This window comes from Necator americanus, chromosome IV (genome assembly GCF_031761385.1).
Source record: "Necator americanus strain Aroian chromosome IV, whole genome shotgun sequence".
In the NCBI taxonomy this organism is placed as follows: domain Eukaryota; kingdom Metazoa; phylum Nematoda; class Chromadorea; order Rhabditida; family Ancylostomatidae; genus Necator; species Necator americanus.
In genome coordinates, this window is record NC_087374.1 from 26179816 (window position 1) to 26195366 (window position 15551).

General features: G+C 40.5%; 1 protein-coding gene across 2 annotated transcripts; it reads left to right on the forward strand.

The window, feature by feature from the left end:
* Positions 1-414: 414 nt before the first annotated feature.
* On the forward strand, positions 415-15400 carry RB195_002738 (uncharacterized protein; the record flags this gene model as incomplete). 2 transcript variants are annotated; one of them, XM_064200125.1, is made up of 22 exons in its annotated part: positions 415-578; positions 987-1101; positions 1426-1522; positions 5230-5372; positions 5425-5529; positions 5589-5717; positions 5774-5908; positions 5967-6099; positions 6268-6338; positions 6582-6788; positions 6845-6964; positions 7764-7925; positions 8511-8607; positions 9802-9944; positions 10127-10216; positions 10532-10628; positions 10690-10811; positions 10869-11020; positions 11089-11247; positions 11463-11547; positions 14844-14899; positions 15262-15400. In XM_064200125.1, the coding sequence occupies 22 exons, from the start codon at positions 415-417 to the stop codon at positions 15398-15400; spliced, it is 2721 nt and encodes a 906-aa protein (XP_064056006.1). The 2 variants fall into 2 exon arrangements, with proteins under 2 accessions (XP_064056006.1, XP_013299861.2); XM_013444407.2 differs by lacking the exons at positions 11463-11547; positions 14844-14899; positions 15262-15400 and having other exon boundaries at positions 11089-11275.
* Between the last annotated feature and the right edge of the window lie 151 nt (positions 15401-15551).

The window sequence follows — 15551 nt, forward strand, 5'->3', positions numbered from 1 at the left end:
TGTCATAAGTTTGAGGGTGTGAATTACCCTCAAATCAAGCGGCGGAAATTAATATAATGTTTTCTTACAATTCATTCCTGAGAAGTGATGTAATCTCTGTTTGATTCCACGGAAACGATTTTTAGAGTCACGATGTTTCCAATTTTTTGGAATTTTCCTTTACTTTCTAGTTCCAAATGATGAAAAGTAATCGCTAGTTTTTTTTCTGAATCTCAGGTCAACCGGATACTATTCCCAGTTCGAACATATTCGTCTCCTCATGCAAAAGTCTCTCATCTGTTCCTTATAGCCATTTCTCTCTATTGGATATAAACAATACTGTGTTACTTCTACTCTGCAGATTTGTTGACACCGAATTTGGACGTAAAATTACACATTTTGATTTTTGCCTATTGTGTCCCATTTTTGTAGGTAATGTCCAACTACACCTGCCGTGATGGACTGATTCTTCCGGCACTGGCGGTCTCACCTCGAAATGCTGTACTCTATCTAATTGGTTTACTCTATAGTTTCCTTGGGATCTCTATAGCTGCTGATGTATTCATGTGCTCCATAGAGAGGATCACCAGCACGACGAGGTAAAAAGAAATCGGTTTTTTTTGCTGGATATCACATTTCTGGAAATCCGTTATTTTTACGAAGGAAGATGTTCAGTCCATGACTGTATGAATTAGATAGAGATAGAAATCCAATGTATCTATTCGTGTGTGTGTGTGTGTTTTTCCCTCACCTTTGGATTTTTCCCTCATTCTCAGTGATTAATTAATTTCAATATTTTCAATGATTAATTTCTAATTTTAAGCGGCTCCATTCTGGTAAAATTTCAAAAATTTCTACCACCCTTCACTATTCCACAGCACACTTTTTAGGCACACCTAGAATTGTGTCAATAAATAGGAGAACAAAGAGAGTAACAAAAGACAGCAACATTTCAGCGCAACCACTTATATGGTCTCAATAACCTGCACAAACAAAACTTTATTTAGAAAAGTGCGCAAGAAGCAGGATAAAGGAATTTTGATTGCTGGCAATTTGTCAGAGGAAGAAGAGTACGAAGAGGTTAAGGTGTGGAATCCAACGGTCGCAAATCTCACTTTGATGGTAAGTCTTGCAATGTTTTGAAGAAACTAAACTAGTATCTTGGAGGTGCAGAGTTTGTAAACACAAGTCTTCGAAAATGTCCAATTAAAGCGTCAGCTTCTAAAAAAGAATCCTGGCCTGCTAAAAAAAAAAAACTTGTGGCCAATATCATTTCTAGGGATCTTAACAATTTTCATAAGTTTTTATTCTCTACCAACTCGGATTCACTCTTTATAAGTCTTCTTTTTTGTGAAAGCGAACAAATCGTTCTCTGTCTTTAAAACTCCTGTTTCACCTTTTTATTTTTATATTTTAATGCAATGAAGGTGAAATTCCTGGTTTCAGGCTCTCGGTAGCAGTGCTCCCGAAATCCTTCTTTCCATCATTGAAATTGTTGGAAACGGTTTTCGATCTGGGGAACTCGGACCTGGAACTATCGTTGGTGAGTACTATCCGATATACGGTTGTCAACAAACATTTTAAAAAAGCAAGCTACCGTTGCTGAGAAATCCGTCAAAATGGGTACATTTTGGCGCTCACATCGATTCATGACAGGGTTACTAGATTTGTTCTATTTTCCGGACGATGCTTCTCCTCTTAGTGCCGATTTTTGTTGAACTTAAAAGAAGCGGCTGCATTCCATGTGTTTTTCTCTGTCCAGATACCTTTACCTGTGGCGCAAAATACTCATTATCGATCTCAAACTCCGCAATTACTCCACGCATCTCTGGACACTCCGCAGCGAGAGACTGAACATAATAAAAAACCGCGAAACTTCCTGCTTTCCATTCGGGCGTCTGTGGAACCCCCAAAACATGTCATCTCTGGCTCCTCTGCATTTAACCGAGAAAATCTTTCGCCTTTTACTAAAGATTTCCGTGCAAAGGTGCATTTTATGAGTATGTGACAATTTTTGGAAACCCCCTCGAGAGAGAGTGGGATGCAAGAAGAGATGCAATATAAGGTGCAGATTATTGCGTAGTAGGTGGAGCTTTATCAGGAGCAGAATGGCATGCGAAGAGTCGTTAGGATTCGGAGAAAAGTGACCAGATACGCAGTCAGAGGTGTTATTTATTTATTTATGTAGGCATTGAGAAAAAATGGAAAAATTTGTTTGATACAAAATTTCTATTTTCTCTGAAGGAGAAAAGTGGAAAGAGGAAAATTTGGAGAATCCAAGACTATGAAGACGTTTAGAAGAATGATCTAAAAACGAAGAAAGAGTAAAGAAGGAAAAGTTGAGTTTAAGTTACTAATGGATAAGTCCAGTTAATTTGATTATTTATTTATTTATTACGTTATTCAATGAGTTGATTGTTCCGCAATTGAATGTACTTTCTTCTACATTTTTTAGTAGCATAAAGAAAGCGCAGTAAGGTAAGCATGCAGTAAGATTAATGTTGCATTGCGCGACCGCTGCGCGCCTTTCACCTGCGACGCTGGCAGGTGGTGAAGGGGAAGCGTGCATGAGGCAGGAAGAGTCGAGTCGGAGAGGCAGAGTTGAAATGAACATATCAGGTTTACCTCGCATTATTTCTCTTTTCTAATTTCCTTTTCTTATTTTTTTTCCCTATGAGTGTTGATGGATCCTAACATTTCAAGGCCCTAAAGTCACAACTTCTTCACATGGGTTTTTCTCTAGAAAAGCACAAAATTTGGATCGTTCTTTTAATAAAGTTGTTTCCTGAAAAATGTGCACAAGTCTATTGAACTAACGTTTGCACTTATATCTATTCACACATTAAACAACGATTCGCTATGTAGAATCGCGCATATAGGATAAGCAAGAGTAAAACACTTAATGAAATATTTTAAAACTCTCCGTTTGCGAATTCCAATAATGTTCAACAAAACGATGATGCAGTATTCATCTCCCTAAGTTGAGCCGGACACAAAGCTGTTAAAGTCCTTTATTCTTGGCTAAGTTTTCCGCGAGCTTGCCCTCTTCAGAGCCCACTATTCTCGCCCAAGGACATTTCCCAAAAACCCTTAACATGACACTTCTTTCGACAAACATTTCTTGATTTTAGTGGTTAGTCGATTTTGTTTGCCACGTAGGTACTTCTGAAGGAGATGCGTTTGGATGTCCTCCATTTGTCCGTTGTTCTTTGGTACACCGAGCAGAACAGGAGTGAAGATGGCTGAACTTTGGCACCAAGCAATAAGTCAGGCAGCGACGTAAAAAGTGGATGAATTGGTGAAATAATACGATCATTTGCCTCACTGATAGAGTCTCTCGCAAAAGTCGTTGGTATCCGCCTCAATTTAAGAACGCAAATACTGAATTATCATGCCTAGGTTTAATGGAAGTCGTTTATGGGGATTTCACTCGACGCTCCAACTTACTTTTTTTTTCTTAGTAACTTTAACTTACATTTCATAGATCCTCTAAGACTAATGCTTAGGCCTTAGGGCCTGACTGATTTAAGTACTTACTTCGATAAATTAGGGCGCCACTGGGTGCCCTCCGCCCCGTTTCTCCCAACTACATTTTACCCCTTATCAAGTACCATTGATATGAAAAAAATGCAGCAGGTAACGCGATTGTTGGGAAAATGACTACAGGCTTCTCAAAAGACCACCCATTCATCCGTTACTTGTCTTTCCTACATTTTCCTGCAAAAAAATCATCAATTTTTAGATGTTTTTCAAACTTGAATCGCAGTAATGAAATGTATAAGTAGTCAACATTGGCACGAAAAAACAGATTCTGGACTGGTTGTGGCAGATGTCTCTGCTCGACTGGGCCCTCTCCGCTGAGAGAACGTTTTCGAAGGAAAACTGTGACGGCTACGGCGGTGCACCTGTCTGCTCGGGGGCACGTGACTTCTGTCCACCTCTGGCTCCTCTGCATTTAACCGAGAAAATCTTTCGCCTTTTACTAAAGATTTCCGTGCAAAGGAGCGCTTTATGAGTATTTTCAAATTTTTGGAATCCCCTCGAAAGAGCGGGACGCCAGGCGTAGTGTCAAGAGGAATGCCCGTACTTTGTTTTAGCTTCCAGCAGATGCGATCAGGGTCAGCTAGTGGACGTTGTACTGCTTGCAGAAGATACAGAACAGTCCAGAAATACGTCCATCTTTACATATAGAATCCAAGCAGGAAGTAGGAAACATTTCACGGTAGCCTTTTTATTGTTTTGCTTGATCTGTAGCCAAAAATGGTGTTGGTCTCTCATCTTAGGGCTATTGGTTGCGACCGAACTTCAGTTTTTTTTTTCAACAAACGAAAGAAGTAGGCTGATGTCGATGCAAACGAATTGTATCACAACGTTTGTAAATTTCAACATTACGAAACCACTCCCATAGAATTTGAACCTTTCCACGAGCGTTGAACCGCTTTTCATCCTATTGGAGCAAATCTAAGTCACTGTTCGTTACGCGCACGGTTATGGTTTCGATTACGGCTTCTGTTTTCCATTGTGTGTTAGCATTGAAGGCATCACCCCACGAATCTGAGGTGGTACGGATTTCAGGTGGAGTATTCGTATACAGGATCGTAGATTATGGAAAGGGGTGATTTCGTCAAAACGGCCCGGAAGATGCGGCGCGTGCACAAGGCTGGCACGCTCCAATCGAACTCCTTGTAGAAAATAGCACGCCGGAACGCCCGAAGCCGTATCTTCCGGGCCCTTTTTTACGGCAATTAGGAATAAATGGATGGGATCAGCCCTCTCTCCATAATCTACGACCCCGTATACGAATACTCCACCTGAAATCTGTACCACCTCAGATTCCTGGGGTGATGCCTTTAATTGATCTGAATGAATAGATAAAATGTTCGCTTATGAGACAGGTGACACTCGCGCAGTTCTTGGAGCTTTTTATATTCGTATTGGACAGGAAGGTTAACATTAATTTAGGCTGATATAACGCTACGATGGTAGTTGCCATCGTAGCGTTCTTTCCTTCATTATTCATCCATTAATTTACCCTTTGACACAATAAACCCTGTCTATCTAGGGATTTCACTGTGTATGCCACTGCACAGCAAATTGTTCATGGGACGCTCATGCATTTTTTTTAATCGTTTAAGTAATTCCTTAGGAAATGTTGGTGTTTCTCTTGTCAGGATGCGGCATTTTTCAAACGTTAAAGCAGAACTTCCTTTTAAAAAAGTGCATTAGACATAGTTAAAGTACATCTTTTAGGTTCGGCTGCATTCAATCTCTTCTGCATTTCCGCTATATGTGTGTTAGCAGTTGCCTCGCCAAATGGAAAACGCATTCAGATGTTCAAAGTGTTCGTCGTCACAGCATTTTTCGGAACGTTTGCCTACATTTGGCTTTTAGTGGTGAGTTCATGTGGATATTCATGTGACTGAATGAATGAGTGAATGAATTCAGATCCTCTCGTTTATCTCACCGGACGTCGTCGAAGTCTGGGAAGCGGCGGTCACATTAGCGTTTTTTGTTGTTCTCGTGGTTATTTCTTATTGTGTAGATGTTAAGGTTTGTGATTGCTTTAGTTTGCCTGCACCAACATCGTTCAGAACAACAAAATATTTCAGATTTGGAAAAGCGATAAAGCTGATCTGGAAAACGAACTAGAGATGGCAGATCAAAAGAAACCGGCGGAAAATTTGGACGTCAATTTGAAGCGCTACGCGAGCAAACTCAGCATACAACCAGATGGAGCGGTAAGGAAAGAAATAGAAGGAAAGCTCAAATACCCCGAAATCCTATTATTTTCCAGAGAATAACAGGAGAACTACCTAGACCATCGTTGGACATGATTCGTTCCCTTTCTCGAGACGTTGGTCGTACGTATCCGGCTTTATCCGTCGAAGACCAAGCGAAAATCCTAGCATATCGACTGAACAAGAATACGGTTGGACAAATTGTTGTATTGTTGGGTTTTTCCGTACAGATTTTTTCACCGTTTGCAGCCACATGATCGTTTGTATCATCGTATTCGAGCGGCTCGACTCCTCTGTTCGGGCTTAAAGAAGACAGACGTCGAGAGAGAAGTGGAGGATAAACTGGTAAAATACGCTGGTGTCACAACAACTGATGGGAGAAGTAAGTGTGAGATTTGTGCGGTACTCTACACACCGTCACGGTCCAAACCTTAACCTTACAATAACTCCGTTGCTTTTTTTTTGAATTTTCTAAGAATCAACCCTGCTAAGTATAACTTTGATTATCCATTCATCCCAACATGTAATCTTCTGGACTGATTTGTTTCAGGAAAACCCAGGGTCGAGTTCTCTGCAAGGGTTTATGCTGTTGAACCAACCGATAAGAAAGTAACCCTTACAGTAAGTGATGATCTGTTTGTGTATAGTGTTAAAAGGACGGGAAAAGCGACTTTCCTGTGGCGAAATAATCTTCGTTGACTTCTTCGCAAAGATTTTCGCATAGATTTAAAAAAAGTTGCTTTCAAAAAAGTTAAAATGTTTTCACTTCCTGTCATTCATTTTTTTTCCGCATTGAAAATATCCCTGTGATGCATGCAAATCGCAAAGAAGGATGGGTGCCTTGTCTCCAGCTTTTTAATTCAGATCGTCCGACATGGTCCCTGCCCGAATGACATCACCCTCAACTACTGTACTCAGAGCGGTGTAGCCAAGAAACACCTACATTTTCTACCGAAGTCTGAAACAATCAAAATGGCAGCTAACGAGAGAACGAGGGAAGTGACCGTTGACCTTGTGGATAATGCAGATTGGCGGTCGAACCATGTCTTCTACGTCAATCTGAAAATACAGGTGGATCGGTCAAAAAAGAACCTAGCGTGGACGTCTGCAAAGGTGCATCGTTGCAGGACCAACCGGAAGACGACAAAACGAAGTTGGGCACTTGTGACGTAGCAAGAGTTCGATATCCAGACGACACGGCATCGTTGATGGGCGAACCGGCAATAGAATTTGTCCATTCGAACTACGTAAGCTTACCTTTTTAACTTCCTAAATTCCGATCACATTTCATTTCGTTTAGGAAAAAAATGCACGAGAAATTAGATATCTTATCATCCTACCTAAAATCTGTATTGTAATTGATGCATTATATGGCTGAACGTCCTTAAATGTATCACCCCACGAATCTGAGGTGGTAAGGATTTCAGGTGGAGCATTCGTATACGGGATAGTAGATTAAGGAGAGGGGATGATTCCGTCCATTTCTTTCTAACTGCCGTGAGAAACGGCCCGGAAGATACGGTTTCAAGCGTTCCGGCGCGTTGTTTTCTACAAGTTCGATTGGAGCGTACCAGCTGTGTGCACACGCCGCATCTTCTGGGCCGTTTCTTACGCCAATTAGCAGGAAATGGACGGAATCACCTACCTCTCCATAATCCACTCTCCCGTATAAGAATGCTCCACCTGAAATCCGTGCCACCTCAGATTCGTGGGGTGGTGCCTTTAAATAGGCTATGAGTAGCGTGCGTCAGTGCGGAAGGGGCTGTGCTCTCTCCATCTGTGATTGGTTTGCGCCTCTGTAGAAAGTCTTGTGCACACCAGATTTTCTACAAACAACAAATAAAGATCGATTGTGTTTTACTGAACACAATCGATTATTATTTGTCATTAATTAAAGACAGTGATAAGACATGAAGGTCTGGAAAAAAAACCCATGACGAAACCCAAGACGCCAAAACCCAACACAAATCCATAAGACAAATCTTTGGAATAGCACTATCGAACGTTGCCATCTTTAATTTCTTTGCCGACTATTCTACTTTTCAGGTTGCCAAGGAAAACTGTCGTTTGGCAAGAGTATTTGTTACGAGAAGAGGAAAGAAACACCGCGGCGATACTGTCGTACATTACGAGACAACGGATGTAACTGCACAAGCGGGTCACGACTACACCTCGGTGAAAGATGGGCGTTTGAAGTTTGTGGGACAGGTGAGGTCATCGATGATCTTAGCTTAATTGCACTTCGGTGCAAAATGACACGAAGCTCGGTGCAGCTGCGTACGCGACTGCGGTCGGAGCGGCGCGGTGGAGCTACCGGCTAGGGTCGAAGTTGGACCATTGCGAACTGCAATGATGAGTGGTGCTGGCAAGGGTCCCCCTCGATCCCAACTGCTACGCTCCACCGCGTCTCTTCGAGCGCTGCTGCTTACGCAAATGCACCAAGCTTCAAGTCGTTTTGCTCCGACTATGGCTTACTTTGCTATATGAGCTATATGATGCAACATCTTTTTATTAACTCATCCGCAGGAGTTAGTATATCCTTATGTTGTTCTCCCATTCGCTTCACATACTTTTGGTGATCGATAAAGAATGAAGATCTAATGAGTCTAATGAATGAGGTGACTGGAATGAGAGAGAATAAGTTTGAAGAGGATATCAGTTGGGTTTGCTATTATTCTCAGATGAGTGGAAGCAGGGGTAATTACTAGCGTACAAAGCGCTCGTCCGAAACAAAAAAAGTAGTGTCCTCTCTAAATCCTTGATCACTGTATTATTTGGGATAGGTTGCTTTAGGAGTACGAAAAGTATATCGATATTGAAATTATCGACGACAAGCAGGACGAAAAAGACGAGACGTTCAATGTTGAGTTGACTTCAGTAGAAGATGACGGTGAGTTCGAAGTAATATTAAGTGATTTTAAACATTTATTAATGAATTTCCATGGCTCCACATTGAAGTGTATGCTGTGTCGTAAAACTAAACATTTGACGTTGTCGTTATCATTTTCACTTCTCACTCACTGATCGTTCTGTACCTCAAAACAATGTATTAAGTCAAAACCATGGAAGTGTACGTCATCGAGACAAAAAAAAATGATAAGATTTTATTCGTGACAGTTCTTTCATAAACCCAGAAACTAATAGACAACATCTTTTTATAATCCTGATATGGGTATGTGCATTCTATCTGCATCTCCCAAGCTTTCCTGTGTATCAAATGTATCTGATTTTGATCTTGCATCTTATTCATCAAATTGGATTGTGTCGAGGGCAGTATGATAGTGTCGCTTTTTTAAAATTCATTCAGGGGATCGAATGAAAAAAAAAAAAACTGACAGTCTTTTCTTCGTAGCTTAAAGGCACCACCCCACGAATCTGAGGTGATACGGATTTCAGGTGGAGTATTCTTATACAGGACATTAGATTATGGAGAGGGGGTGATTCCGTCCATTTCTTCCTAATTGCCGTAAAAATCTGTCTGAATGGTGCGGCGCGTGCACAAGGTTGGGGCGCTCCAATCGAACTCGTTGTAGAAAGTAGCGCGCCGGATCGCTCGAAGCCGTATCGCCCAGGCCGTTTTTTACGGCAATTAGGAAGAAATGGACCGAATCACCCTTCTCTCCATAATCTACGATCCCGTTCACGAATACTCCACCTGAAATCCGTACCACCTCAGATTCGTGGGGCCTTTAACAAACCAGACTGTTATTTAGACAGACTTGTCATTGACCCAACTTTGGACTACTTTTTCGTCTGCAGAGACTCATGACTTTTACTTCAAACTTTTTACTCTCTTACTTCACAAGAAAATGAAACGATCATGCCCAGATATGAAGAGAGTCAGACGTAGAATTTTACTGGCAAGAAATGCTTAGCTCCACAAAGAGAAAAGTATGGTAGACACTACCTTCTGCACATGATTTCGAATTTTTTTAGCCCCAAAAAGAACAATCAATCTTCCAACAATATAGATCTCTGAATTCGTTTGTAGGGGTGAATGTTACAGTTCATGTTACACTCTCTGTTAATACAGCTCATCTTAAATCATATTTTCGACATTGCTCTCAATAGTGACTGATTTCAGAAGTCACACTCGGGGGGAAGCGCCGTACGGTTGTCACTATTGTGTCCGATGACAACGCACTTATGAACATTGTGAACGTTCACAAGCTTACGGGACATTATATGAGTAAACTTTCGTTATATAAGTCGTCGTGGATGGATCAGGTAGGGTGTTGGAAGTGTTCATGCAACATCTGCGTTACTTATCTTTTCGCGTTACTCAAACGGAATAATTCCCGTGTCCGTTTCGAATTTCAGTAGATCTCTTTGATTTGTCTTGGATTTATTGCAAATATTGCAAATTTGAATTCTTAGTGCGTGTAACTTAGGTATTATTACACTTTAAGATCCGTGAAGCTGTGTCTGTCAATGCTGGAGACATAGCGAGTGCCACACTTTGCGACTGTATTTTACACGGTATTGCTTTTCCATGGAAAGTGAGTCAATAGTTCAAGAGTTGTTCATCCATCAAATTGTGATCATTATCCTGGAATAGCTTCTAATTTTATGTCTCATCTTTTTGATTAGAAGCTAAGCCCATTTTTGTCCCAAGAGGGTTGGTTGATTGAGTTTCTGAGGAAACGTCGATTGGAAAATGAGGACAGTAAGGAATTAGGAAAACATTCCTCTTCAACAAAAGTGAATGTCCTTACTTGTGTGTGAGGTAGAAGTCCTTCGCGGAGGCTATTCAACTTACGACCCTTATTGTTGTTTTGAGAATATTGACTTTTTTATAATTTCAACTCTTTAAGTTCATGTTCTCCTTTGTTCCACCTCCAACATTTTTCGGTGGATGGCTTTGTTTCTTCGTTGGACTGGCTCTCATTGGACTTCTTACTGCCGTCGTCGGTAGGTTACCGCATGCTTCTTCGAAGTGTTTATACAATTTTCGCACCTTTTTATGTGTCAGGCGATCTGGCATCGATTTTTGGGTGCATGGTTGGTTTAAAGGATGCTGTCACTGCTATCACGCTTGTTGCTCTCGGCACGAGCCTTCCTGACACCTTCGCATCCAAAATAGCCGCTGAAAATGTGATTTTTTTAAATCCTCACCTCATTTCTAACCCTAGTATTCGATCTTTTCTTCAGGACGACACAGCAGACAACGCTGTGGGTAATGTCACTGGGTCGAACTCTGTGAACGTATTCCTTGGACTCGGTTTGCCATGGTTAATTGCCTCAATCTATTGGGCCTCTAAGGGCGAAACTTTCTCTGTTCCAGCTGCTGATTTAGGATTTAGGTCAGCGTTGACTTTTTTGAAGTATGAATGGCCAGCTATAGTAAAAAAAACTGGGTTTTATTTTACAGTGTTACTGTATTCATGTGCTGTTCGGTGGTCTTCCTTGCTGTTCTTCTTTTGCGTCGCACATCGGCCGTATTTGGACAAGCAGAGCTCGGTGGTCCTTTTGGACCAAAATTCGCCTCAGGAGTTTTCTTTGTTCTTTTATGGCTCGTCTATGTGGGAATGTCAGTGTGGTACACGTACAGGAAGTAAACAACAGTTAAATGGAATTTTGCTTCATTAACGCAAGCTTTAAGAGCTTTTATTAGTATAGCACTGCGTTGCTCTGCTTTCTTTTCCCATATGCAGATGGTTTTTTTACGTCTGGAGATAAAGCGCTGTGATAACTGCGGAGCGCCAATGCAGCGCTTCAGGTTATTGGCTCTCCCTTGCTTTTTAGTTACTTTTTATGGGAAGCGTATCACGAAGCTGACGATGTTGGAGTCTCCGTGGACAAATATAGAGGTGTGGACTACGAGTATAAGGTTGCTCCGCTCAATTTCCTGAATCCTCCTAAAAAAAAAAGCAGCGCGCCAAACTTTAGTTCTTACGCGGTACGTCACAAAGCACCGTCATCGCACACGCTTCAGTTCCCTTAGGAGCCTATTGATTGCTCTTACTTGTATAGGCTGTGCAGGAGACGTTATTGATTATCGGTCGCTCGCTCCCTCGTGGATACGGCGCGTGCACAAGGATGGTCCATTTTCATGTAGCTCGTAGGAATAATCACCATTTTTTTTCACCAGTTTCCCAAGACGATTGAAAGGAATTGAGTGGAGCCACGCTTGTTCTCGTCTTCTACACCCTGAACTCTATAGTTGCCGACGGAGACCACAACGTCATCAGTTTCGTGTTATGCTACCTTTAAGATGCTGTGTGTTCATTTGACTTTCACTTAGTGCTAGCATCGTGATCACGTTTAATGGAATTGTCGCAAGTATGCATATGCATTGCACTACCTTTTCTATATGACTTTCTTTGATGATCTATGATGATCTGCTTGCAGTTGGTTATTACTTTTTTTCTGCTTTTATTTTTCCTAATTTGAAAGTATGAAGAATTTGTGTGGAATTTTCATCCACATTTTTGTCACGTTTCATTTTGTGATTTGTTTATTCAGTATGGAGATTCGTATTCTAAGTCCATTCCCATTATCACATCAAAATTACTCTTTGTGATACTCTACCTGTATGCTTAAGTCACTTGATTTTGTTGCTTAGGTCTCTGATTGTTTGCATAATTTTGTGATATCATGACTTTTCAGAGAATAATGCAGTTTTTTATTGTGTGTCATGCTGGTAATTTTTTGAGAACTCAGTATTTTCAAAAAGCTTTCGCTAATAAAGGCTTGATTACACTTCAGATTCGAATTCCAAATTCGAAATTCCAAACGATTGGGTAATCTAAGTCCGTTCTGTATCATATTTAGGAAATCATGGGGCGACTGTATTTGCTTGGAAACTGACCTGAAACCACGTCATTGAGTAGTATAAGGTTGCAGTTGAGGGTTACTTCAGAACGGCAGAGTAGTGAGATTGCTGAGATCCTCAGAAACGTTGCGGTGTTCTGTCCTATTTCAGTTGCAGAGGAAAGTTTCATTTGGTTCTATTTTGCTGTTCCTAACCTTGTCGTGTGGATGGATTTCACACGAATCTAAGTATTGAATGCTTAAATCAGCAGCATCTCTAGAACAAACATTTCCTGCTAAAATGCTATAAATACTCCCGCTAAAATCTCACACAATGCAGATATGTCGGCGGATTTTCATCATTAACTGGTTTTCAGAAAGGGAAGTACAGTGTAAATAGGAGGAAAGAGAACCGAATCGAAGCCTCTTTTTTAAAATCTCGAAAAATGATCGTTCGGAAGAAACGATCGAACGAACGAAGAAACGAGAAACGAAACGAAAAGAACGATTGGTTTTTATATTGATTTCTGCAGAAATTGCCAATACAACAATACCGTATTCATCTTTTGTGTCGAAATTAACATCCCTTAGGCTTCCCGCAGAGTTCACAGCCGCGTGGGCGGCCCCGCACAGCTCGCCTTCAATGACCAATAGAAATTAAAAATAGTAAATTTTCCGTAAAACTGAATTTGTCTTTTTTTCTAACTTTCTTCGCTTTTAAGCATTGATGAAATAGTGATGAAATGACATGATGGTTCTATAATCTTCTTCCTAAATGTGTCAGTACTACATTTGTTGAGAATTGAGAGAACTTGATTTTACACCTCTACTCCTTCGATATCGCCACAGTGCTAAAACATTATTCGAAGTGGGTTTTCTCTTCACCTTTCCTCAAAAAATTACCACAGAATGATATGGTAATATGAAGTGGCGTCAAGTGAACCTCGTCAGAGTACCGATAAGAAGTAAAAATCCACGCTAGAAAACATAAACTGTTAGCTATTTAGGCAGCCGTCTACATGCGTGTCTTTAATTCCTGGAAGAACGATGTTGCCAACCTGATAAGAGAAACTTGCGGAAACATACACATAAACACAGGTACACACACACACCGGCTGTGCAGGTTTTAAGGTTCAGATTTGAAAATAGGTGGCTCAAGATGTGTGATTTGAAATTGTTCAAAAAGACAGCGCTTTGAAAAATTCGTCTTGACAGTACATCCGCTCTATTATGAGATTAAAAAACTCCGGAATTCTCCACGTACGTGTCTCCATAAATTTTGAAAATATTTTTTTAGGTATACTGTTTCTAGCGAAAAAAAGTGCGTCAAAGAGAAACGTCACAATGTATAGAAGAAACCAACTTCTACCCTCCATCGTCCCTTGCTATTGAATAAGCCAATTATTGTAGATATGTAAATACGCATGCTTATTAAAGTGTCGGTGATTGTCAGTTTTGTTCTTGACAACCGAATTCCTTCTGCTAATATTTCTTATTACAAGCTAACAATAGAGTGTTCACTTGAAATTTAATCAAGAGAGAAACATAGTTGTTTTTCTTAATACAAAATGAATACCGTAGGAATAACCTCATCAGTTTATCAATGAACTTATGATTGGTTGTTGAACTTTTAAAAAATTTTGCACCACACCTTCGTTGATCCGTGCTCCCGTATCTCTCTTTTGTGTGTGTCGGAAAGCCGTACTTTGCCTTTCAATTTTCAAGAAACACATAGAGCGCGATGAACTTGAGCGATATTCTTTCCAAAACAACTCTTTTGTTTTGCACCTTTTGAGCTTCTGAGTTTTTTCTTAGTTGAGTCCCCTTTTGCAAATGGATGAAAACAATTTTTTTTTGCAAAGTTTAGTTCTCCCTCAACCATTGATTCAGTTCTATTTTGTTAAATGCTACTCGATTTTTTTTCCTGGATTATCTTATTGTGCTCACTATATTCGAGGAGTCGAACGTGGTCTTCAGAAAAAAAAATCGAAGTTAAATCTGATAGAAATTCTTTCGTATTGGACACCGGTCTCGCTCTACGGAGGTGCGCCCACATTCGGTCTTCAATCTCCCTTGAGTTTCTTACCAGAATCGCATAAGCGAGATTATGAGGTTTAGAAGTAACCAGAATTTGTGGCTGTGGTTCGTGTAGACCTAATTAGCTTATTCCCATATTACATAGAAAAGGGCGCAAGGTTGAAAATGCTGGAGAGGAAACGCGAATATATCGTACAGATGGTAAAGTGAACACCTGAAGATCTCGCATACTGCATACGTGGAGGTGCACTGCTATCATTTAGATGATCAGTAGCGGACCGCCCAAAAACCAACCAACATATACCCATAATTCATGCTCATTTGTCACCGTCTCAGCGAAGTCACCTTCTCAAAATCAGTTTCCGATGTGTGACACTGACGTTTGAAACCAGGTTCGCTTGTTTTTATCCAGTAATTTGGAACTTTTCCTATTTCGAAATATAGGAACTCTAATCTTCTTTTCTGAAAAAGAACGAAAAAGAATCTATCAATCATCTTGATAGGACTGCCAAAATGAATGTTTCACATTTTTTGAAAAGACATCACCGAATTTGTTCACGTGGTCATCAGTAGACGTTGTCTAATGTGAAGTAGCCGAGATGATTAATTTTGAGCTATAATAGATTGTAACATTGAGTAGTTCCTAAACACATTTGTTCCTGAGTCATAGAACAATTCTTGGAGCTCGAGATATAAAATTTCGGTCTCAACTCAGAAGTTTGATTCAATCTCATTTGAAATCATGTTAATTTAGGGCGGGTGTAGCGCAGCTGGTGAGATGTTGGACTGGAAAAACGCGGTCAATGGTTCGAGACTGCCTCGGGACCAGCCAAGCCTTTCATCCCTTCCGGATAGATAAATCGCCGAGGTGTACGGGTTTGTTGACTCCTTAGAGATGAAGCACTGATTCAGTACATCAGTTAACTTAAGAAGCCTTTCATCTAGGGGAAAAAATTCAATTCCGAAAAAGAAATTGATCAATACTATTCTTCACCCTTTAATCAGATGTAAATTTCGGTTCTGTTCAAAATGTTACTTCGAAAG